Genomic DNA, 22929 nt, shown 5'->3' on the forward strand with positions numbered 1-22929 from the left:
TATCAAGTAGCAGTCATGTTTGGAAGTCTACTGCTAATTTATGACAGTGAATAAATGAAACATGAATTGTGCTCCTTTTCTTAAATTTGTTGCCAAAAGCAAATGGACGAAAGCAAGCAATGGAGGAAGAATCAAAAATAAAAAGGTGACTTTAATTCAACGTCAACGTGCGAGCATATGAAAATAAATAGATGGCATGATGAGCTTGAAGCTTGTTAAAAAGGAACAAAGCGGGATGCAAATCAAAACAACAGTGGAATAAGACATTAAATGGCCAGCGTGCCTGTCTGGCCACCTTTTTACAATCCATGGCCTTAGCGCGCCCTCTAGTGTTTGGTACAAAAGTAAAGTGCTGGTGGCCAAGTGAAGAAAAAAAAAAAACCAAAGAATAAAAGCACTTTTTGAGAGAAAAATCAGCGTCCAACCTTGGAGGAATGTTCTTTAATGGCGGCGGTGGTTTTACATTGCTGCGTGCACCTCCATGTGACCACTATTCTACACGCCGCGCGCGCTACGCCGCGTCCGCACCAAAAGACGGCCCACCTCCCTTTATTTACACACCCCTGATTTGAAGGGACGTCCGGATAAATAAGTCCGAAAAGTGGCCGCCGTTAGCTAACCGCCGTGCCGTGAAGGCAAAGAAGAAAGAAAGGGGGCGCGGCTACTTGGCGCTTTTTTTGGACGACGCTCCCCTCTTGGCCTGCCACAAGTGGTTGTGGATGGTCAACGCGTCCACGCTGACCGACACCGTCTTGGCGGGGATGACGGTGAACTGTTTGCGGTCCGAGTTGTACTTGTACAGCTTGTCGATCATCTTTTTGCCGATGCTCTTGGGACCCGTGCCGCTGACTTTGTGGATTTCCTCCGTGTCCGGCAGGTAGGAGTAGAGCGCCCGGAATTGGCAGCCGCCGTCGCGGAAAAGGATCATCAGGTGATTGGATTCGCATTTTTCCAGCTCCTGTCAACAGAAGGATGTTACTCGTTGACAAAATTAAAAAGAAAAAATTCAATTTGATGTTTTTTGGGCTCTACCTCGAGGATTTGATTCTTCTGCGGCTCGTTGACTTTTCCGGCCAAACAGCAGTGCGAAATGGCGTTGTGGATGATGGGCTTGTTGGACTTGGCGCTGGGTTCCTTGAACAGTTTGGGGCCTGCCGGAAGACGGACGGATGAGCGCCATTACCCGTGGAGACTTACAAAACAATATGGGGGACTCACCGGTGTATTCAGCCAGGGATGCGATGGAAGAGGCGGTGGAGCCGTTGTCCCAGTCGCGTTCCGCCGCCCGACTGTGGTTGCGACTTCCAGGGAAGGACTCTACAGAGTCGCAGCTGAATGTAGATATAAGAATGAATTAGGACATTCCATTATTTCGTGATTGTTGACCGACAGCGGCCATTCCGGGTCCGACTTCTGTCGCCGCTATGGAAAATTCTCTGTGGAAAATTGCATTGGATTTCTTACCGTTGGGATCCGGCACCCCCGGAGTTGACGCTGTCCGCCTCGTTGGTGGCGGCGGAGGCCAGCGACAGACTGGATCCCGACTGGGCCGTGCTCAGGTTGTCGGCTAAAGAGGACCGTAAAAAATTAAAAAACACAAAAATCCATCAAAACTGTTAATTTCATCTGCAAAATATTATAATAATTTATAAGTATTCCTTTTTGCCAATCAGATTTTTCCTAACAAATGTCATTAAAAGTTAGCTTAATGTAGCATCTGAAATATATGAGAGGGTTAAAACCAATGCTTTTATTTTGAAATCCACTAAGCACTAAGCAACTGTATGCTTTCCAATTGCTAATACAACGATGCTATATCTTTGAGCATTAGCCTCAATGTAGCAATGCTAACGCTGTCAAGCTACCAAGTTCAGTATCAATGTATTTTCCAATTTTCAATGCCTGAACTTTAATTCTACGGTGCGTTAATGACCAACTTTGTGTCAAATGTTGGACTTACGCGTGGAAGAAGAGCCCTTGGAAGGCGTGTCGGCGCCGGGGGACTCCTCTCTGAGGATGGCCTTGGCTCGGTGTTTCTGTTTGGGTTTGGGGGTCTTGGGCTTGGCCAGACCTTGTTCTTCAAAGATCTCCTGCTGTTTCCTCCTCAAGTACTCCTGCTTTATCAACTCCCGCCGCGTCTTCTCGTCCTCCTTGCGCAGGCGATCCTCCTCGGCCTTCCGTCTGGTTTTGGGAGGGGAAAAAGCGGTATGTCAGTGGCTGTAAGGGCGGGTCTAGAACTGTGGGGGAGTTTTACCTGGTCTCGTCGCGCTTCAGCTCGGATTCGGCTTCCAGCTGCTGCTTGCGGAGACGAGTTTCCTCCGCCTTTTTCTGCTGCTTCAACAGGAACGCCGCTCTCTTCTTGGCCAGCTCGTCCTCCGCTTTCTGTTCGTCCTGTAATGTTACGGTAGAATTTGCATAAATATGATCTATTGTCTTGCATGCATGACTCCTAAAATGTTGGCAGTAGAAATCAACTGGCTAACCCACGTGTCAAAGTGGCGGCCCGGGGGCCAAATGTGGCCCGCCGCACCATTTTGTGTGACCCGGAAAGTCAATCAGAGTTTTTGTGGTTTAGGATCAAATTCAAATGAAGAGTTTAGATTTATATTACATTTCCTGATTTCCCATTTTCAAATCAATAATTGTCCATTTTTTTAATCATTTTTTTCAGTTTTTAGTTCAAAAATCCTTTTGTAGAATCTGAAAAAAAAAGCTAAAAAAACAAAACATTGTTTTAAATCTATAAAAAACGGAATATCGTGTGAGGACAATGGAAACAATTAGATAATTTACATATAAAGTACTGCTCTACTTACAAAACTTTAAAGTTACTTAAAAAGTTTTGGAACCAATTAATCACGTCATCAGAGGTATGACTCTACATAAATGTAGCGTATTATCTGGACTATAAGACGCACATGTCGCTAGTAAATGCCAAAATATTTGCTAAATCGACTCACTATACATGCGACACATGTTATCGTTCAGACGCCATGTTGTGTGGGTCAGTCAATACCTTAAAGAAAAAGCCCATGACCGACTTCTGCTCTCCGTCTCCTTGGTCCTCGTCATCCGGGTCCTTCAGCTCCGACATGTCCACCTCAATCAGTGGCGCTCTGCTACGTTGCGCTTCCTCCAAAGGCGCGTTTTCTTCCCCCGAGCCGTTCGTGGCGTCGAGCCGCGGGTCTTTCGGGGAGAGCCCGTCGTCCACGGGTGCTTCCGTTGCGGACACGGCGTTGAGGTCCACTCTGGTCGGCAGTCGCGCGTTGTCGTCGTGAAGCCTGAAGGCGGCGCTCCGGGTTTGATTCGGTTTGTTGACGCTCTCTCCCGTGGGGGGGTTCCGGGTTAGACTCTGCGGGTCCGGGTGCTCGTTTCTAGGAGACCTGCCCCCGGCCGATTGCGGTCCGCTCTTGGGGGGGTGCCGGTTTTGCTCCTTACCGGCCTTGAGCTCGCACGCTTTCGACCTGGAGCTTCGGTTGGAGGAGCTCAGTTTTGGGGCCTTCCTGGCGGCCGCGGCGCCGGCCAGGGAGAGCTGCTCCGGACCACGGGGCTCGTGATTTTTGTTGTTGTCGGCGACGACGACGACGGGAGGCTGAGGGGCGGCGCCGGGAGGGGACAGTACATTCTGCTTCATCATCATATCCTGCTGAAGGGACAGTTGCATCATCTGTTGTTGGATGCTACTAATAGCTTCGTGCAGCATTTCGATGGATCGGTTGCACTCGTTCAGGTCCAACTCTTCCTCGGGGTAAAAACTGCCATTTTTGCCCTTTGTCTCCACTTCTAAGGCACCTGGGGGAGCGGCGGGGCCCCGCGGCTCTTTGTCCACCTCTTTTAGGGCTTCCACGCGGGTCGTCGTTGTCAAGTTCTCGCCGTCAATCTCTTCTTTGGAGGGTTGGGCTTTGGCCGGAGTGGTGGGCGTGGACGCGGCGCCCTTTTTGACGATATGCAGGAAGGCGGCCTTGCCCAGTTTCTGCCTCTGCCTGGCCGACAGCGCTTCCATTTTCTTCTTCTGGTGCTCGATGGCGCGGCGTTTTTCCTCCAGCTGCATGCGGAGGTGCACCATTTCCGACGCCAGAACGTGCGTGCCCAGGGGGGACGAGGGACTCTGGTCTCTCTTGATCCTCCAAGAGGACGGCAGGGGGCCACTGCACTCGGAACCGTCCGGCGTGGTCCTCTGCGAGCTGGAGGCGCTGGATCGTAAGTCGTGGTTGCTCCCGAATCGTCGCTGCTGCGCTTTGCGCTCGGCGAAGGAAGTCATGCGCACGCTGCCGCTGGCCACGCTGCTGGCTTGCGAGTACGCGCTGAGACACGGACTGGAACGCCCGCTGCAGCCGTTGACGTCCTTGTCCTCGTGTTCTCGGACGTTCATGTCCTCCCGGAGTTTAGCCGACTCCTCCTCGTCGTCCTGGAAGCATTTCCTGGACCAGTCTTTCGTGGTCATGGCCTCGTCTAAGTCTTCGTCCTCCTCGTCCAGGTCTTCCAGGTCGGCGTCCGGGCTCGGGAGGGGTTTGGTCTCCTCGGAATCCGAATGAAGGTAAAATCCTCCGCTCGGCTCTTTCGATGAGGAGTCCGCGCCGCTCGTGGCGAACGTTAGCGCTGCACGAGAAGGCTCAGCCGGCGAATCGTAGTCCTCGCCGGTGGAGACAAAGGTTTTGTTCAGGGCTTTCTTGTGGACCGCGGGAGAAGATCCACGTGGGACGGATCTTCCGGAAGAACGTAGCGCTTCCCCGCTTTCCTCCTCTTTGTTCAGGCAAACAGACTTTTCTTTGGCGGGTTTCAGCACGGCAGGCAACAGCGGTTCAAGGTAGAAGCTATCATTTGGGGATTTGGATTCCGACGGCGCCGTGGTGGTGGCGGCCACTGCGGCGTCCGTCCTGGGAGGTTCTTCTTCGTGATCCAAGTTGACTTTGGCCAAGAGACCGTGACCGTTGACCCTGCGAATGGGGGCCGAGGCGGCTTGGTGAAGTGAAGCCTGGTGTTTGGGGGTGACGTGGAGCACGTTGGACGCCAGGCTGTCTTTACTGATGGATCGGGCCAGGCTGACGCTGTCGCCGGACGCCACGTCGGCGTCGCTGTCTGTCGCCGATTGGCACAGGAAGGGGGACAGCGTGGACACGGGTCTGAGGGAAAAAAAAAGGGCAGGTTTTTAAGATTTTAAGCACTGATCGCTAAGTACGCAGTTGTAAGGCAGTGTTTCCCAATCAATGTGCCGTGAGCAAACGCACTCTTGCGCCCCATCTGGTGGACAAAGACATTTTTTACATCTCCCAATTTAACGGCTGCCAAATTGATTTTTTCACCCGCAGAAGGCAGTGTTTCACCCGGATTCGTGTAAAATGTGAACCCAAACTTTGCTTTAATTTTTTGGTCCACAATTTTGCGCGTTATCATCAAAATAATACGGAAATACTCGAACCAGACGTTGTTCAGGGTCCTCAGACATCAGATTTTGGAATAATTTGGGAGTTTTTTTGTGATTCCTGCTGATAAAACTTTGATGAAAATACTATTGTTATTATATGCGACATCGTTTTAAATGAAAATATTGATGCTGGCGTTCCTTGAACACACAAACACACCCTGGAAAGAGATGTTAGCGTACCATCAACCCTTGTACGCATATTAAAGTAAGCAGTTTGATCCAAATTCCTTTCATTTACCTCTGTCTTTTGTCTGGCCAAGCCACAACAGAACTTCGGCCCTGTCTGTCCATCTGTGTCAAGGAGTTGGAGCGGTTCCTCAGAGCTGAAATCAAAACACATTGAGTTCAAAGGATGATTACCATAAGCCACATTTCATGCTATTCTTTTTTACCTGCATCATCTCCTTGAGGCTTCTGTTGCCTTTGGCGTAAAGGCAGGAGGGGGTGGGAAGGACTGAAGGGTGGACATCCTCGACTGAAAAGGAAAGACCTTTCTGGGTAAGGCAAGTTGGGTATTTTTTTCCCTCCAGGTACACGCTAAATTGTATGTAGTCTTTGGAAAATGTGTAAATATGGCAGAGGCTACCTGCTACAGATTTCTGGGCTGCACTGGCTGTCCGACATTCCGCTGCTGGTCAAGAAGCTGCGCTTGGTGGCGTTGGAAATGGGCACTGATGGACGAGAAGTCTTTGGCTGAGCAATCGCTCGAGCTACATTAAGAAATATTGACATATTTTTAGACTTATTAGAGATCTTCAACCATTTCATATCAGGGAAACACTTAAACGTGGAATAATTGCATAAACTCACCATCTTTCGACTCTTGCAGATCCCTGGGAACGACAAATTCTGGCTTGACGGTCTCAAACCACCAAAATAGTTCAGCGATGAACACCAACATATTTTGCTGCGCAGAAAAGTAGCCATTTTTGGGTCGAAAATAGCATTTGTATGGTCAAAAATAGCATTTTTTTGTTCAAAAATTGCAATTTTTTGTTCAAAAGTAGCATTTTTGTTGGTCAAAAGTAGCCATTTTTGGTCAAAAATAGCATTTCTTTGGACAAAAATAGCTTTTCTTGGACAAACATTTTCATTTTTTGGTCAAATGTGGCAATTTTTTGGTCAAATTAGCTTTTTTTGATATGTATCGTATGTCAAAACGACAAAAAAATTATCCTTTTTGATAAGTATTGTATGTCAAAATGGCAAGTGATTGTACCTTGAGCACAAGAGGCGAGTAGAGGATGTCTTCTGTGGTCAGATAGAAACTTTTATTCAGGTACTCGTTGGAGAACTCTCGGAGAAGCTGAATGTTGTACAGGCTGTCGGCCATGGAGGGAACTTCCTTCAAGCAAATATCTGGGCAGATATAATAACGTAAACTCAATTTCACGAGGGCCGAACCATTTTTTTGATTTAAAACCCAGCCATACCCTCCATCTTCATGATGTCTGGGCAGTAGTAGTGGACAACGGTGAGGAGGGCGGCTCCGTCGCACACATCTCTCATCAAATCTTCCAGCAACGGGAAGAAGGGAAGATGGCGACCTGACGCGTGCTCACGTCTGTATCGCACCTAAACAGATTAAAATTCAAATAAATATTATTTCCCAAAAGGTATATGGTCGCAAAAGCGTCACATTTAGTTTGGCTTTCAAATCAAAAGCAATCAAACCAGTTTAACTTCGATTAATTCCACCCTACTAACATACAAAATCCAGCCACGTTAAATTAATATTAAAAACAATCACTACAGCCCGGCTATAATTACCATATAGTTTATTAATGATGCCCCTCCCAAGCGGAAAATGGCTGAAATGCTATCTATCAAGCTCAAAAGTAAAAAAGTGAGTAAAAAAGTGAGAGATGATTCAAAAGCAGTGCAGTGTACTTCAAAGTAAAACTGATAGAAATGTGCCAGCCATGAGTTTGAATCCCAAAAGAAAGCAGAAGAATACAAAGAGTTTGCTCAGCGTTCCAAACCCTTTCTTTCAAGTGATGTGGCGTGAAACAAAGGAAGCTTCCATCAGCCTCGAAACCGCAGCAGCAAATGAACTGGGTGTGCGCACACATCAACACAAAACTACCGTATTTACTCGCATATAAGCCGTCTGTCTCCGTGTATAAGTCGCACCCGTAAAATGGTTGAATTTGACACTTTCTTTCGTATAAGCCGCCCCCTGATTCAAAATGTTCAACTCCATATTCATGGTTTTAATAGGAGTACAAATGTTTTACTTTGAAGGGAAAATCTTACAAATGTTTTACTTTGAAGGGAAAATCTGACAAATGTTTTACTTTGAAGGGGAAAATCTTACAAATGTTTTACTTTGAAGGGAAAATCTCGGGAAAAATAATCGGATGTGGAATTTCTGAGATAATGTAAACATCGATTGCTGGATTGCACATTCTAAAAAAGTGTTGCTTACACATAGATATGTTGAAAAAGGAGGTCAGGTGAGCAGTACAACCAGGAAGTAGTCTGGTTTGTCATTCCTAAGTAAGATGGCGGCACCCTGAGCAACCAGTAAATGAGTTTTTTCATATTTTATGCAAAATACGGTTTAGTTTTTTCCTTAAATTTCATTCATAGACGTCAAAATACATTTTGTTTAGCGTTATATCTGTTTATCTTTCCTCTATTTTGAAATTTTAATGACCATTTCAACCGCATTATCTTGCGTGATACCATTTTGTGCATGTCAAATCTAATTTATGCGCATATAAGCCATACTCTCCATTCAATAGTCAGCTTTTTTGGCGACAAATACGGCATATATTCGAGAAAATACGGTATGCGTGCATGGGGTGGCGAAGAAAGGTGCGTGGAAAAGTGAGGGTTGGTGGGGAAAGGGGCAATGGGGCTGACTTCCAACTTACAGGGACAAGCTTCCAATACCATTTGGAGGGAGACTGTCCAGTGGGCAAGGACGGACGGACGGACAGACGGATAAGAAAGGGAAAGCAAGTGTAGACGGACGGGGGGGAACAGGAGCAGAAATATTAATCGTTGAAAAGTCCACAAAAAGGACTCAAGCCGCATCCAGTTCAAAAACGGAGAAAGCAAGGCTCAGGAAAAAAAAAACCTCAAGTCTTTGGGAAATCTTCTTTACCTTTTGGTGACTGGGAGATTCCAGAAGGTGGTGCTTGACTTTGTACTCCTTTTCACTGATTTCCCTCATTTTAGTGTTTACCTGCAGACACAAAAGTTTAATTAGTCGGGGTCGGTCAACCATTTTGCAAAGATAACATTTTTTTTTGTGTTTTATTGGGCGGTAGTTCTGTAGAAGTGATTATTTTTTTGGGAAATGTGTTTTACCTTGTTGATCCAGAAAACCATGGCGTCCTCCAAATCAAAGGGAAGCTCTTTGGAGGGATTAAAAGTGGAAAAGCGTTCCACGGAAGACACCACTTTTTCAATGCTGATCATCTCCACCGTGTAAGCCATCATCAGGGCGTCGATCATGGGGATGTGGGCGCTCTGGAATGGAGAAGAGCTCGCAATTTAGCCGTCTTAGACCTCGGTCCTGCCTTACGGAACGCACAGAGTGAAGCAAAGTGATCAAAATCAGGGAATTTAATATACATCTATATCTATCATTTGAATTTGGTCCTAAAACAGAAAGTCTGCACTCATCATTGACTGTCCTGGGCCACAAAAAATGATGTGGCTGGCCAGATTTGGCCCCCGGGCCGCCACTTTGACACCTGTGAAGTAGCATATGACTTTCTGGTTTCTACGAGATTGCTTTTTTCAATTAGATAGGGCCACTGGACAAGCACTGGCCTACACAGGATTTTCCATGTCCTCACTGGGCTGTCTGGATTCCAGTGTCACGCCACAGGCAGGAAAAACATCCCAAAAAGCAGGAGCCTACTCAACTGCAGCGAGGCTAGTCTCCATGGTAACAAACAGGAAGAAAGACCGTTGAAAACAACGGAGCCGGTGGTGGTTGGTGTTAGTTTCATGTCATCTGAAATTCCATTCGGTCATGAAAACATCACATCTGCAAAATGGAAGGCAATCTCTACCTGCCGAGAAGCGGCTTCAGTTTTGCTCATTTTTAAATACAAACATCTAAATTCATCCATTGTTTCTTTCAGAAAGTATTGTAGACTCAGGGCTAAGTTCCATCTTTAGTCGGTTGTGTAGGTTGAAGTTAAACGTCAAAAACATAACACAACACACAGTTTTAGACAGCGTAGTGATGGCAATTTTGTTGGTCTAACAGCCAAGCTTTAAGATGATTGGCCAAGAGGTTCAGAAATGACGTTTAGTAATTGCTACCGAGTTCCAAGTATGAAGAGAGAAAGTGCTTTGGCTAATTTAGCGCTCTTTTTTGAACTACACATTCACCTCTAGAGCCAGCCCTTGTTGATATGTTGGATTTTTTTAGTACAAAATCTTACTGTGTGGAGGCGGAGCTAGATTTTTTCATATTAAAATGACATCTGCATGATTAACAGTATTGTTCCAGGTCAGATTTTTTTTAAATATCTGATAGTAGTGGTACGTTTTTGGCCTTTTGTCCTCCGATACTTTCGAAGCTTGCGTATAAATGGTTTTAATTTGTAGTTTTGCAGGAAATGACCAATTAGATAATGTAGCTGGGAAGGTCTTAAATTGCATTTGTTAGCCCTTAACTGACCATTTTAATGGGCACGCCGGCCAGATCTTCTTGGGTGACGGCCGTGTCGTCGCTCTCCACCACGTAAATGCCCTTCCTGTCCAGGGATTGGATGACGGAGTGGTGCGACTGGAGGGAGGCGGCCTGCTCCGTCTTGAGGATCAGGGCGCAAACGCGACAGTAAAGCTCGCAGGAAAGCAGAAGGCGGATGACGGGGGGCTTGATGTGTTCCTGCTCGTACTGGTCTGTGTAGAACGGGTCCTTCAGGTCCTCCGGTATATGGTCTGAAAACAATACAGCGATTCAAGTTAATATTCAAAGCAGTTATAAGAGCTTGTATCATGATCTTTAAAACCTCAGGTAACTTCAGTTTGCAGAAGGTCCCCACCTTGTGGATATTCCTGTGTGTGGCTCCAGGTTTTTTAACTAGGTCTATAATGTCTTCTGTGTCTGTTTTGGTACTGAAACCAAGACATTTACCAATTCTAACCAACTAATTATCATTATTTATGAAACTTGACGAGTTCTTACTCAAATTTCGGGCCTAAGTTTCCATTATTTAGCCTCATAGGCCATTGGACGAAGGAACAAGAGTGGAATCAACTGTTCCCACTCCTCAAAAGTCACCATAATCCAAATGTTGCAACCTTATAAGGCGCTAGAACAAAGCAGTGGACTTAGGTATGCCAAAACTACGTGGATAAACTAAACAGGGAGACCTGAAAGAAGTCTGAGATACTCTAAGGAAGAAAGATAATGCGCTAACTGGGTGCAACATCTTGTTTTGCTAATACCAGAAAGGATTTTTCTCCCAACAAAATCTGCAAAGTGCGAGAGAGAAGCGCCATGTTCTCTACCGACAGGATAAAAAGAATAAAAAAATAGCCGTCAGCATTCTCGCATTTACAAATACGGGCTGACAGTTTCTTCCCGAGGGTTTCAGAAAGCTCTTGGGTGAAACAGAAGGATGAAATTGAAGGAAAATTAATGTATTATCATGGGAATACGTGTTCGCCAAAAGACAGCCTGCCAAATTCTTGTAAGATTTCTTTTTCTAAACCGCATTTGGTTTGAACGTTTGATAAATGCAGAGTGCTCAAGATGAGCTTGGCTAATGCACTGAGAGATCAATAAAGGAGCTTTTCCGGGAAGTACCGGCTTTCCTTCTTTCGAATAGAAAGCTTTGATCAAAAGTTTTGAGACGGTCTCATTCAAATGAATGGGGAAAAGTCTATGAAAAAATACCAAGTGCTAACAGGCTAAAGTAGCTAACTGACTAGAAATGTGTTCTGTAGACAAGCGTGGTTATATTTTTAGTGATCGACCCATCCCTAAAAAATGGATGATGTGGATGGTGCAACTTTACTTTTTATAGTCCTCTCCACATCGGCTATAAAAAAGAAGCAGAAAACCTCGGTCACGTCTTTTATTAACTTTTCTCTATTTTCCCAGTTTAATTAAATTAATGGACTTTTATTATTGTCTTGCGTAATGGTGTTCTTGTTGAGCTTGTCAAGTCAAATTTAAGCCGTATCCTTGATTCAGTCATCATTTTTTTAGCGGCAAATACAGCGTATATACCAGAAATTACGGTAATTGTGACTTTAAAAATTGGACAGATGGGCCGGGTCAGCACAAGATATGATACATATAAAAAAGTGCATCCGTTAACAGTACATATGAAACAGAAAAAAAGGCTAACGGGCCAAATGTGGCCCGCGGGCCGTAGTTTGCCCATGTCTGGTCTAGACAGCAAAGCACATTCACGTTTGAGTTCACGCCACAGACAATGACGCCGCGTGGCAGCTGCGCCCTCGTCTCAGCAATCACATTAGGAAGGCGCTACGCTATAAGCTAGCCCGTGGCAAAAAACGAGACCAGCTACATGACACTTCACCAGTCGGCGACCTGCAACGTGGCCTTAGCGATAGCAGGTGCGCGCCGTGCTTGACGCCGTTAGCTTGTCTGGCAACTTGGGCCATCTGTGACCGAGTACGTAAGACACCCAAATAGCCGTGTCACGTTGTTAGCGACCGGCGGCGTTGCAAAAACCACTAACGAGGGACCATTATTGGCGGAACGTGTTGTCAAAAAAAAAAATGCCTGTACATTACGTGAAGTAGCTAATACCATTAAAAGATGAAAAACACATACACCACCTGGTGAAAAGTAAATGAGCTTTGTAGATTGAGTTCCCGTAGGGACCAAGAATCACATTTGCACCTGAGAACGGCATCCCAGTGGACCACTAAAGGAGGATTGAAGACTTTGGCGGTGGATCAGAGCAGAAGGCCTATCTGCATATCTTTAGCGTTAGCATGTGCTAATTGATGTGTATACAGAGACAGATGGGAATTTTATGTAGAAAGAGTTGGCTTTCAGTCAGATATTGTTTGATTTTTGGAGCCAAAATCGTTTTTCATCCACATATTTACTACCAAATACTATCTATATATTATGTATACTATATTTATTTATTGTCAGAACTTGCTCATCAATTGTGATAAATATGCGCGCCCTATTTTGTTTAACTTCTTATCAGTCAAAGATAAAATAATGGAAACTCTATTGATTTTGGGTCAGTAAAAAGGAAAATTCTAACAAAAAGTGACTCAAAAATCAGCAGAATGACTGATAATCGACGTAAAATGAACAGAAAGTGACCCGTAAACGTTCCCAAAAATGGTAAGACTGAATAAAAATATTTAATTGACACTTTCCTCTCAGAAAAGCATTGGCAAAACGTCTTTCTTTTCATCCTACCGTAAATTCTTCAACTAAAGTGACGCTACTCCAGCAACAATTGCAAAAGTTATTTCAGTCTTTTGTTCTATTAAAATACAATTGAAACCTTGTGAGGAAATACGGATGATTCACCGACAAAAAGTTGCAGCCAAGTAACGACACAATCCACATGCTGGTTAGCGTATGATGCATGGATGTAAATATAATCATCACTCACCAATGCCATATGCTTTAGCGAATAGCCACCGCAAGTTGGCGGCTATTTTAGCTCTTGCGGAGTCATACATTTCCAAGGGTACGACATCCATGGGGCCTTCTGCAGACCCCATTTGCTCCACTTTTCTTCGCGTGCCGTCCCCCGAACACAAATCAACATCCATTCTATTGGAAAGAAAGCACAAAGCGTTACAGTTAGTTCAATCGTACTTTGACACAACAAGTTTTTTATCAAAATGCCTGTCATTTAGTTTGTTTTGGCTTTCACAAATCAACTGAAAAGTCAAATTAGGACTTGAAATGGCTTTAGAAAGAAGCTATAGGCCTGAAAATATGACATGTGCCCTTAAAATTCCTTGAAAAAATACATTTTTATCAATAAATGTTTGTGTTATTCCTATTAATTAGAGGTTTTAGCTATGTATTATTTTATTTATACACTAAATTATGTATTATAATATAGATATAATTACAAGTGAGACTTGGTCTCCACTTATAACCAAGTAAACAAAAAATAACCCTTAAATGTATGGTTTTGTAGACCACAATTGGAGTCCAAATAATACTTTGTAATTGGACCTTATGAGGTTACGGTTTTTTTCTTAATGACCAAAAATAACCCGCTTGGTGTATAAAGGCTTAAAGTTGTAAGAAACTAAGACTATTAAACTTTGTACTTAAGTTTTAATATGACTCACGCGCTTTCACATTATTTATTTTAGCGGGACTTCAAAACCAGACGAATATTTGACTAAGTACTGCGTATAAAATCTTGAAAACCAGAGCCCATAGTTTATTGATTTACTAGCCAGTGGCTATTCTACTACTCATCAAAAACAATGTGATAACCTTGCAAGTTTTCTATTAAATGTCTACCCAATGTAAAGTGACGTATACAACGACCATTTCAATAACCTAAAGTCGTCCTTAACCAAGTTACATTACCTTAAATGTGGAATTTAACCCGACCATTGGTTACCATTTTCGGCCCGGTGTTAGCTTAACCTGCCATTGCTACCGAAGCAATACAATTATATTTACTGGCGTTTGGTTATATTTGCATTCTATACATCGAGTGCGAATGGTTTAATGACGACGTACAATAATTAGCAGAAGGTAATTAGCCGAACAGGTACGCAAATGCGTCAAAATGCGCTAACCCAGTATGAACAGGCGCTACCCCAGTATAAACCAGAACGCTGTCTTGTTAGCCTGTAACCACTGAAGAATCTGACATATTTTACTCATTCTTTTTAGTATAGCTGTTTCATATTGATATCACATTTGACTCATTCTTCTTAGTATGGCTGTTTCATTTTGATATCACATTTTACTCATTCTTTTGTGGCGGTCTTGTTTTAGTATCGCCACTGAAGAGTTGGGCTCTTGTTCCCAACTCAATTACAATATGAACAGAAGGATGGGTCCGAGACTCCTCGACTACAATGTTAACAAAAGGCTCTTCCTGAGATTCTTATTTCAAGGTGGGATTCACACTGATAAGAGACCAGATGGAGGACTTCAAAGGGCAGAGGAACAAAGAGCAGGGCAGAGGGTCGGGACTTTATAGGACCAGCGGAGACAGAGGTCTGGATGATGTGGATTCAAGGCTGGAAGATGTGGAGCCCAGAGAAACCCACCCCTCACAGCAGCCCTGGACCAGCCCACATCTCATTATTAATCAGCGAATGAATATGCATTTTTGTTGGACTATAACTGGGCAAACGCGGGTTTGGACAATGTCTTTTCCATCCTCCGCTTTAGGACATCAACACTCAGCGGGCTTATTCTATGGGAGGGAGACCCGGAGCTCTGTATGAATCAATTTGAATGGAATAAACCATCTGTGGATATACTCGCTCAAACCTGGTTTGTCTCCTCCGATGCTGAACACGCTCCATTGTTAGACTGGAGACTACAGAGTTAAGGAATTGGAGTCAGGTGAAATAGTTTAGTCTAACAGTTTTGGTGACCCAGTCCGTGATTCGGTTGCGTAGACAGTTTAGGGGTTAAGGCCGATAACTCCGTCCGTGAACCAGGGAGGAAACTGCGTAGACATATGGGTTAAGGCCAGCCGCGGACTCTAAAACACGTCGGCGAACGTGGAGTCGCGGTTATCGAAGCACGTCGGCGAACGTGAGAACACGTCGGCGAACGTGAGAATAAGGAAAATTTAACCACGTCGGCGAACGTGAGGACACGCCGGCGAGCGTGAGAATAAGGAAAATTTAACCACGTCGGCGAACGTGAGGACACGCCGGCGAGCGTGAGAATAAGGAAAATTTAACCACGTCGGCGAACGTGAGGGCACGCCGGCGAGCGTGAGAATAAGGAAAATTTAACCACGTCGGCGAACGTGAGGGCACGCCGGCGAGCGTGAGACCTTTCTCTTGGGACTTCTCCAACAGGCGCCTGATCAACTGAAAGGTAAGCAGAATACCTATTACTGAAACGTTAAAATTCTGCTATTGGATTTTTAAATTATGGAGAAGATGCCATAGAAAGGGGGTTTGGGAATAGGAGATTTCGAAAAGGTTGTAATATACCTAGAGTCGGAATTGATGACGATCCCAGGACGGTCGTTTTGAAATAGAGAAAACGTCGTATGAAAAGTTAAACACGTCGGCGAACGTGAGAATAAGGAAAAGTTAAACACGTCGGCGAACGTGAGAATAAGGAAACAAAGGAACAAGAGATTCCGGAAAGAGTTATATGCAGGAGTTATTTTAAGGTCTTCAGCAGGGAAACAACTGGGTCCACAGATGTTTGATTCCTAGAATTGATTCTAAAAAAAAAAAAAAAAAAAAAAAAAGTAACAATAGTAATATTTCTAATTCCTAGAATTGAACATACTAAAATTCTAAATTTATCCGGAGACTTGATCTAGATTGAATTGGTGAAAATGGAAGGATGTGAGAGTGCGGGAGAATGTGGAGAATGGAATGAATTGACAATTTTGTAAATGGTGAAAATGGAAGGATGTGAGAGTGCGGGAGAATGTGGAGAATGGAATGAATTGACAATTTTTGTATGCAGATGTGGAAGCACAGGTTCTGAGTGGTGTTCAAGTTAAAAAACAACCCAAAAATAAGACGCGAGTTGGTGAAACAATTTTGTACTTTAAAAGGAAATGTACATATTGTAGGTCAAAAGCATGAATGGAATATGAATAACTTGTCCATTGCTTTGCAGAAAGTAGAGCGTGAAGTCACAGCTAAGGAGGTGAAGGCGGGGGCCGATAAAGCACCCCACGGTGGGGCCATAGAAAGAGAGCCCCCACCAGCCCAAGGCTCCCACCCCCTGTACAAAGCGGGGAGGGGTGGGGGACTGAGAAAGAGAGAGACAGAGATGTAGAGAGAGAGAGACAGAGATGTAGAGAGAGAGAGGCAGAGATGTAGAGAGAGAAAGTTAACAGAGAGAAAGATAGAGACAGAGAGATGTAGAGAGAGAGAGAGAAACAGAGATGTAGAGAGAGACAGAGATGTAGAGAGAGACAGAGATGTAGAGAGAGAGAGAGAGACAGATAGTTGATAATGTTATGATATATTAGTCACAAATTATGGGTCCTTTATTAAACACTGAAATTTATATAAGGAAATTCTTAGTGAAAGGTTATTTTTCCTAAATTTTAATTGTGGTAATAGTGAGCCCAGAAAATGGCTCTTATTTTAAATATAACCGCCTTCTTCGAAGCGGATAGGAATTCAATAGGAATTCCGCTAGCGCAATTTAACTATGTTCGCATAACTAATTTAGCAATATGAGAGTGATTTGTGATTTAGATTTAAGTATTAAGAATCATCCAAATTATTAAATGAAGACAATGCAGAAATGGCATTGATCCAAATTATTAAATTGTACCTGACAAGTTTAGATAAAATAATTAATTTAGGATAAGCATGATTTCTATAGGATGGAATAAGATGAATCATGTTTAGTGCACGAAATATAATTCATTGTTTTTCCATCACTAGATGAAATATGCTTTAGTGTGAGTCATATTAATGACTATTAACCTAGTTCTTTTGAGAATGACTAGTGCTGATAGGACAGCAAAAGGTGGTTAGCTGCCAATAAGCCCTTTTCAGGGATGGCGCTCTCCACTAGTGAAAAAATTACAGACCACTGATGTCTGTGAGCGTGAATGGTTGTTTGTCTTTTTGTGTTTTTGATTGGCCATCCACCAAGATATAATTGATCCCTTAGATATCAAGGTGGAAAAGGATTTAGCAAATTGGAATCAATTTCTGAAACTGCCAATAAGCCCTTTTCAGGGATGGCAGCGAAGGATTGGAAATTTGAAATCAATTTCTGAAATCGCCAATAAGCCTTTTTGGATGGCGATGAAAAATCAAGGAAAATTGTTTAGTCCAAAGAAATTTTTTGATGATAATGCATTGGACTGGAGGAACAAATCTGCAATGCGAAATTTTGAAGCACTGAGAAAAACAAAAACAGTGCATCATATGAAATTCCAAAGTACCATTGATGTATAGGGATAATGGCATCCAAATTGTGTTAACAGATTAATTGACTGAATTGACAAAATGTTTCAGAATTTCCATACCAAACGCCATTATTCACTACACGATTGGAGCTGAATGATGAGTCTAATCTGGCTATCTGCATAAAAGAAAAACTTTAAAGAAACGCACTAATTTTGAGTTAGCAGAAGAAGACTGTGTTTTTCAACAGGAAACATGGAGAAGACGCACGAGCAACCCAAAATGAGAACGTCCGTACAACTCTTGCTGACCAAACAGCAGACATGAAAATAGCTGAAAGGAGGATGCAGATACACCATGCACTGTAAGGAGGTTCTCTCAGTTGAAACGTTTGAGGAGACAGGTAAGTTAAGATTATTGACGCGATCAGACGTAATGGAAAGCATCCAATATTGATTGGAAAGATTATTGCTCGAGGAGCAATGCCATAAACCATAAGGAACTTTTATATTGTTTTGATTGTCTCCACAAAAAGTGAAAGCGTTTCAATTGAGAACAAACCTTCTTACAGATTTTTAAAAGTAAACAATTAGAGAGAAAAAGAGATTACAATGGATAGATATGTAACTAAATTTTAATTTTATGCCAGGCTATTGGAAAATGATGATTAAGAAAGTTTTAAAGGAGATGATTGGCAAACTCCAAAGACAATGGAATGTTACATTTGATAAAAAAGACTACTAGTTTGGGATATTTTGAATTTCAAATAATTGAGTTTAATATGCAACGCAATACACATTGTTAATTGAATTGGGACTTGATTAGTATGCGATTTATAAGTAATGAATTTTAATTGCCCTAAAGGAAAATTATGCTAGAAAATATTAACCCTGATAAACAGGGGGTGGTTACAGTTTAGTGGGTTCAATTCTTTTCAGAATGAAAAATGTTTACATTTGTTTCTGGATATTAATTGATGTGAATGTAACTGTTGCAGAGAGCGGGAAAGCTGTTCTCCTGAGGAGAAAGCAGCCTGGTTCGCTTTTTGTATTTTCCCTATTTTTAGCACGATTAGTTAATTGGTGTAATTGCAGGAAAGGAAAAAATCAAATATAGGTTTTGATCTTAACGAGGAAGCAACGATCACAATAGAATAACAGCTAGTATATCCACTTTTGACTGATAAAGCATTCAGATTTTCACAAACAAAGTGATGGAATAAGTAAGATTGTTGTGATTTTTGTTCATTTGAGAATTAAGCCCAACCAAGTGGCCGTATGCAGGTGTTGAGCATGCGCTAAAGATGACAGCAGCTAAAGCAGCAGCGCAAACACTTACAGCACAGTATTCACAACAACAAAAACGGAGTCAAAAACAGTATTAATTGATATGTAAAACATTGCATCACATAAGGTAGAAATGCATCTATACAGAAAGAACACAGAACAGTCTGCAGAAGACCTGTACACAGCTAAAGGCCGAGCGTGCCTCCAAAATTGAGCCATGGATTGAACCATGTCTCAACAGGGGGGATGATGGACATGGTACAGTGTGTTCCATGTCCCAGAGGTTGATGATGGACATGGTACAGTGTGTTCCATGTCCCAGAGGTCTAAATACCTGCTTTTAATTGTTTTGTAGTATCTGTTTGATTTGTTGCAGTCATGGTGTGCAAGGTAACCTCAGGCCCAAAACGAGGACAACGTCCAAAAGAGTATGGGACTGGTAGAGCAAACAAACGTTCATGGAAGACCATTTCAACATCCTTTATGGGAAGGTGAAACATGACAAAAGGCTAAGGGCAAGGCAGACCTAATCACAGAATGGATGGTAACATGTTTGGAGAAACTTGTCCAAAGAACGGGCAAGCTGCCGTGATCCCTTTTTGTCTACTTTGCAGGAGGTGGTGAAGCCAGGTGACTGGATGCTGATCCCAGTCATAAAAAGGAAGTCCTGGTTCTCTCCACGAGGGGAAGACCCATTCGTGGCCCAACTCACCAACCTCCACTGCTGCAAAGATGGCTGAAATGTCAAAGTGCTTTCACCAATGCCAGGTCAAGGTAGTTCGAGACACAGGTGACTCTGAGTAGACTGGAAGTTGGACGGTATCAAAACCCTTGTCCGTAAAAACTCATCAGTCTACTCACCTGCCACGAGCACCCCTCACTTAACCTTGAGCTTCCATAGACTTTGCACCTCTGCACATTGGCCACAGTGAAAGCTGTTGCCATTCACATCACAGTGACTGCACTGTCAGTGACTGCCTGGGCGTGTCTGAACGCCCCACCCACAGAGACTCGAGTTGGAATACAAGATGGTGACATACTCCTATCACAGAGGAGAGTAAATTGGTATGAGAAGAACAAACTGGTGAACTACTATGAAAAAGATCTGTGGTATCCTGACATCCTGAATTCACTGGGTCTAGACGTCACACTTAAATCTGCAGTTAGGCAGATGAGATGCATTCTAGTTATTCGATTGATCGGGTAAAAACATCGAGGTCTTGCATCGCCAAAAGAGAGCACCACACACCTGGATGGGTAACTCCGATCCCACCTATATTGACGCCATAGGCGTCCCCCGTGGCGTTCCTAATGAGTATAAACTTGCTAATCAGGTTTCAGCGGGATTCAAAAGTATTCTAATTTGGGTAACTCACAACAAAAATGTTGATCGCATCAATTATATTCATTACAATGTCCAGCGACTTGCCAATTACACGGTTGAGTCGTTAGAGGCGGTACGTGACCAGCTAGCGGCAACATCCCTCATGGCCTTCCAAAATCGTATAGCATTAGACATGTTATTGGCTGAGAAGGGTGGTGTGTGTGCTATCTTTGGTGATGCCTGTTGTACTTTCATTCCTAATAACACTGCTCCAAATGGACGTCTCACCAAAGCTTTAGAAGGCCTCCGAATCCTGACTAATAAGATGGCCGATCAGTCAGGTGTGGACACCTCAATCTGGGACCAATGGATGGATTATTTTGGTGCCTGGAAAGGTTTGATAGGCAACATCCTCATATCTGCTGGAGTGCTCATTACTCTGCTTATTCTCTGTAGCTGTTGTATCTTCCCCTTAGCTCGTACTCTAGTCACTCGACTGATCGATAAAGCAGTGGGACCAGGCCCTAGAGGTCAGTATGTCCAGTTGCGCCAAACTGACCCCTCTGGACCCCTGCTGGGCACATGTTCATGGATATACTAATGTAGTGCTTCTTTGTTTTTATACTAATATAGTTTTACATTTCATTTGACACTAACCTGTGTGGTGTTGTTGATGTGGTCTCTTTCAGGAGACCAAGAGAGGGAATGAAGAATCTGACATATTTTACTCATTCTTTTTAGTATAGCTGTTTCATATTGATATCACATTTGACTCATTCTTCTTAGTATGGCTGTTTCATTTTGATATCACATTTTACTCATTCTTTTGTGGCGGTCTTGTTTTAGTATCGCCACTGAAGAGTTGGGCTCTTGTTCCCAACTCAATTACAATATGAACAGAAGGATGGGTCCGAGACTCCTCGACTACAATGTTAACAAAAGGCTCTTCCTGAGATTCTTATTTCAAGGTGGGATTCACACTGATAAGAGACCAGATGGAGGACTTCAAAGGGCAGAGGAACAAAGAGCAGGGCAGAGGGTCGGGACTTTATAGGACCAGCGGAGACAGAGGTCTGGATGATGTGGATTCAAGGCTGGAAGATGTGGAGCCCAGAGAAACCCACCCCTCACAGCAGCCCTGGACCAGCCCACATCTCATTATTAATCAGCGAATGAATATGCATTTTTGTTGGACTATAACTGGGCAAACGCGGGTTTGGACAATGTCTTTTCCATCCTCCGCTTTAGGACATCAACACTCAGCGGGCTTATTCTATGGGAGGGAGACCCGGAGCTCTGTATGAATCAATTTGAATGGAATAAACCATCTGTGGATATACTCGCTCAAACCTGGTTTGTCTCCTCCGATGCTGAACACGCTCCATTGTTAGACTGGAGACTACAGAGTTAAGGAATTGGAGTCAGGTGAAATAGTTTAGTCTAACACCACATAAAAATGTAAAGCTGACTTTACCTTAAAAAAGGTGGAAATCCAACCTTTGGTCCAAACGGGGGTAAATAATCAACCGAGAAGGTGTCTTTCTTTCCAGTGGGCCGCTGCGTTGGAAACACCCCGCCGCCGTCCGCACATCGTAGCCGCCAGCTAACGCTGCTAGCTAGCGGTGGAGGCGAGTTCGAACCGTCTCCCAGCAACAACACCCCATTCGCGGCCTTATTGACATCGACTCCCCGCTCCAGAAAAATTCCAACAGGGGGTAGGAATGAATACAAACAGGAAAAAAAATAGCAGCCGACTTAAAATGATTTCTAGGTGTAGTAAATGTTGAGGAATGGACGCCGAATGCTAATCAATTTGCCGTCACATAACTTGAAGATTGGGGCAAACCATTGGAGAAAAAAGAGGAGGGCGTTCGTTCTCGTTCGCGCCCTCCTACCGAAAAAAAATAAACTTGTTATCATCGGAACCAATGCGCATGCGCGGTTATTTCACTAAAGAGGGCGTTCATTCTGGTTCGCGCCATGCTGCAAAAAAAAAAAACTTGCTATCATCGAAACCAATGCGCATGCGCGTGTTTTTCACTGAAGAGGGCGGATTGAACTCCTCCCCTTTTCATTTGTTCAACAGAAAAAAACCTGTTTCGCTGAGGGTGCTGGAGCTTGACCCACCAATGTCCATCAATAGAAACAAATAGAGGGAAAAAAACTCAAGCAAAATATTATTTTCATCAAGGTTTATTCATGCAGAACAAAATCGTAATCAAAATTGATTTCAAAATGCTAATTCGGTGAGTAATTTAAGAGGTAGGAAAAACTGCGGCATCTTGTGCAAGCCCCGAAGTCATCACTTTCCTACCATGCTAATCTTTGGGCATTCCGAGGATGGGTCGCCCCTCTTGTGAATCTTGTAGACACACGCTTGTTTGTCAAAAACGGACACGCAGTCATCAGGGAGTCCTCTGGGAATGCCGAACCTACATTAGTGATAAAAAGCAATTCCATTTTTATTCCTTTTTTACTTCGAAAAGACTCCAAATTGAACTTACGCAGAGCAGCATTGCGTGCAAGTGCAATCCATGCAATCGCTATTCCTCCATTTTGATCCCAGTGGGTGGAACGTGTTATCCGTTTCGTCCAAACATTGTGTGGACCCTACCAGGTGATCAACATTTTTGATCAAATATATGTTGAATTTCAAATATTAAAAAAATCTTTACCTGGTGGGATGGTTTTAGCGGAACAATAACCATTGGCCAGCGATGGGGCGGCACAAAGAAGAGCAGCTAGAAGTAGGTATGTTCTCTAAAAGGCATCATAAAAATGTTTTTTTTCATTGATGTAAGGTATTTTTTTTTTTTTAAAAATCATGAAACTTACCATTTTTGCAACGAGTGTCATCAGAT

At 43.5% G+C, this 22929-nt stretch overlaps 1 protein-coding gene across 2 annotated transcripts; it reads right to left on the minus strand.

The window, feature by feature from the left end:
• Window positions 1-131: 131 nt before the first annotated feature.
• camsap1b (calmodulin regulated spectrin-associated protein 1b) lies at window positions 132-21995 on the minus strand. 2 transcript variants are annotated; one of them, XM_077715214.1, is made up of 19 exons: window positions 21543-21995; window positions 13015-13178; window positions 10074-10336; window positions 8744-8905; window positions 8538-8618; window positions 8305-8337; window positions 6859-7000; window positions 6645-6784; window positions 6236-6332; window positions 6012-6135; window positions 5818-5900; window positions 5664-5748; window positions 3017-5123; window positions 2255-2391; window positions 1961-2181; window positions 1465-1567; window positions 1219-1331; window positions 1033-1151; window positions 132-958 (listed from the first exon to the last, which is right to left on the minus strand). In XM_077715214.1, exons 2-19 carry the CDS (start codon window positions 13175-13177, stop codon window positions 662-664), a joined length of 4470 nt encoding a protein of 1489 aa, XP_077571340.1. In that variant the 5' UTR covers window position 13178; window positions 21543-21995; the 3' UTR covers window positions 132-661. The 2 variants fall into 2 exon arrangements, with proteins under 2 accessions (XP_077571340.1, XP_077571341.1); XM_077715215.1 differs by lacking the exon at window positions 8305-8337.
• Between the last annotated feature and the right edge of the window lie 934 nt (window positions 21996-22929).

Source organism: Stigmatopora nigra, chromosome 4 (assembly GCF_051989575.1).
Source record: "Stigmatopora nigra isolate UIUO_SnigA chromosome 4, RoL_Snig_1.1, whole genome shotgun sequence".
Lineage (NCBI taxonomy): Eukaryota > Metazoa > Chordata > Actinopteri > Syngnathiformes > Syngnathidae > Stigmatopora > Stigmatopora nigra.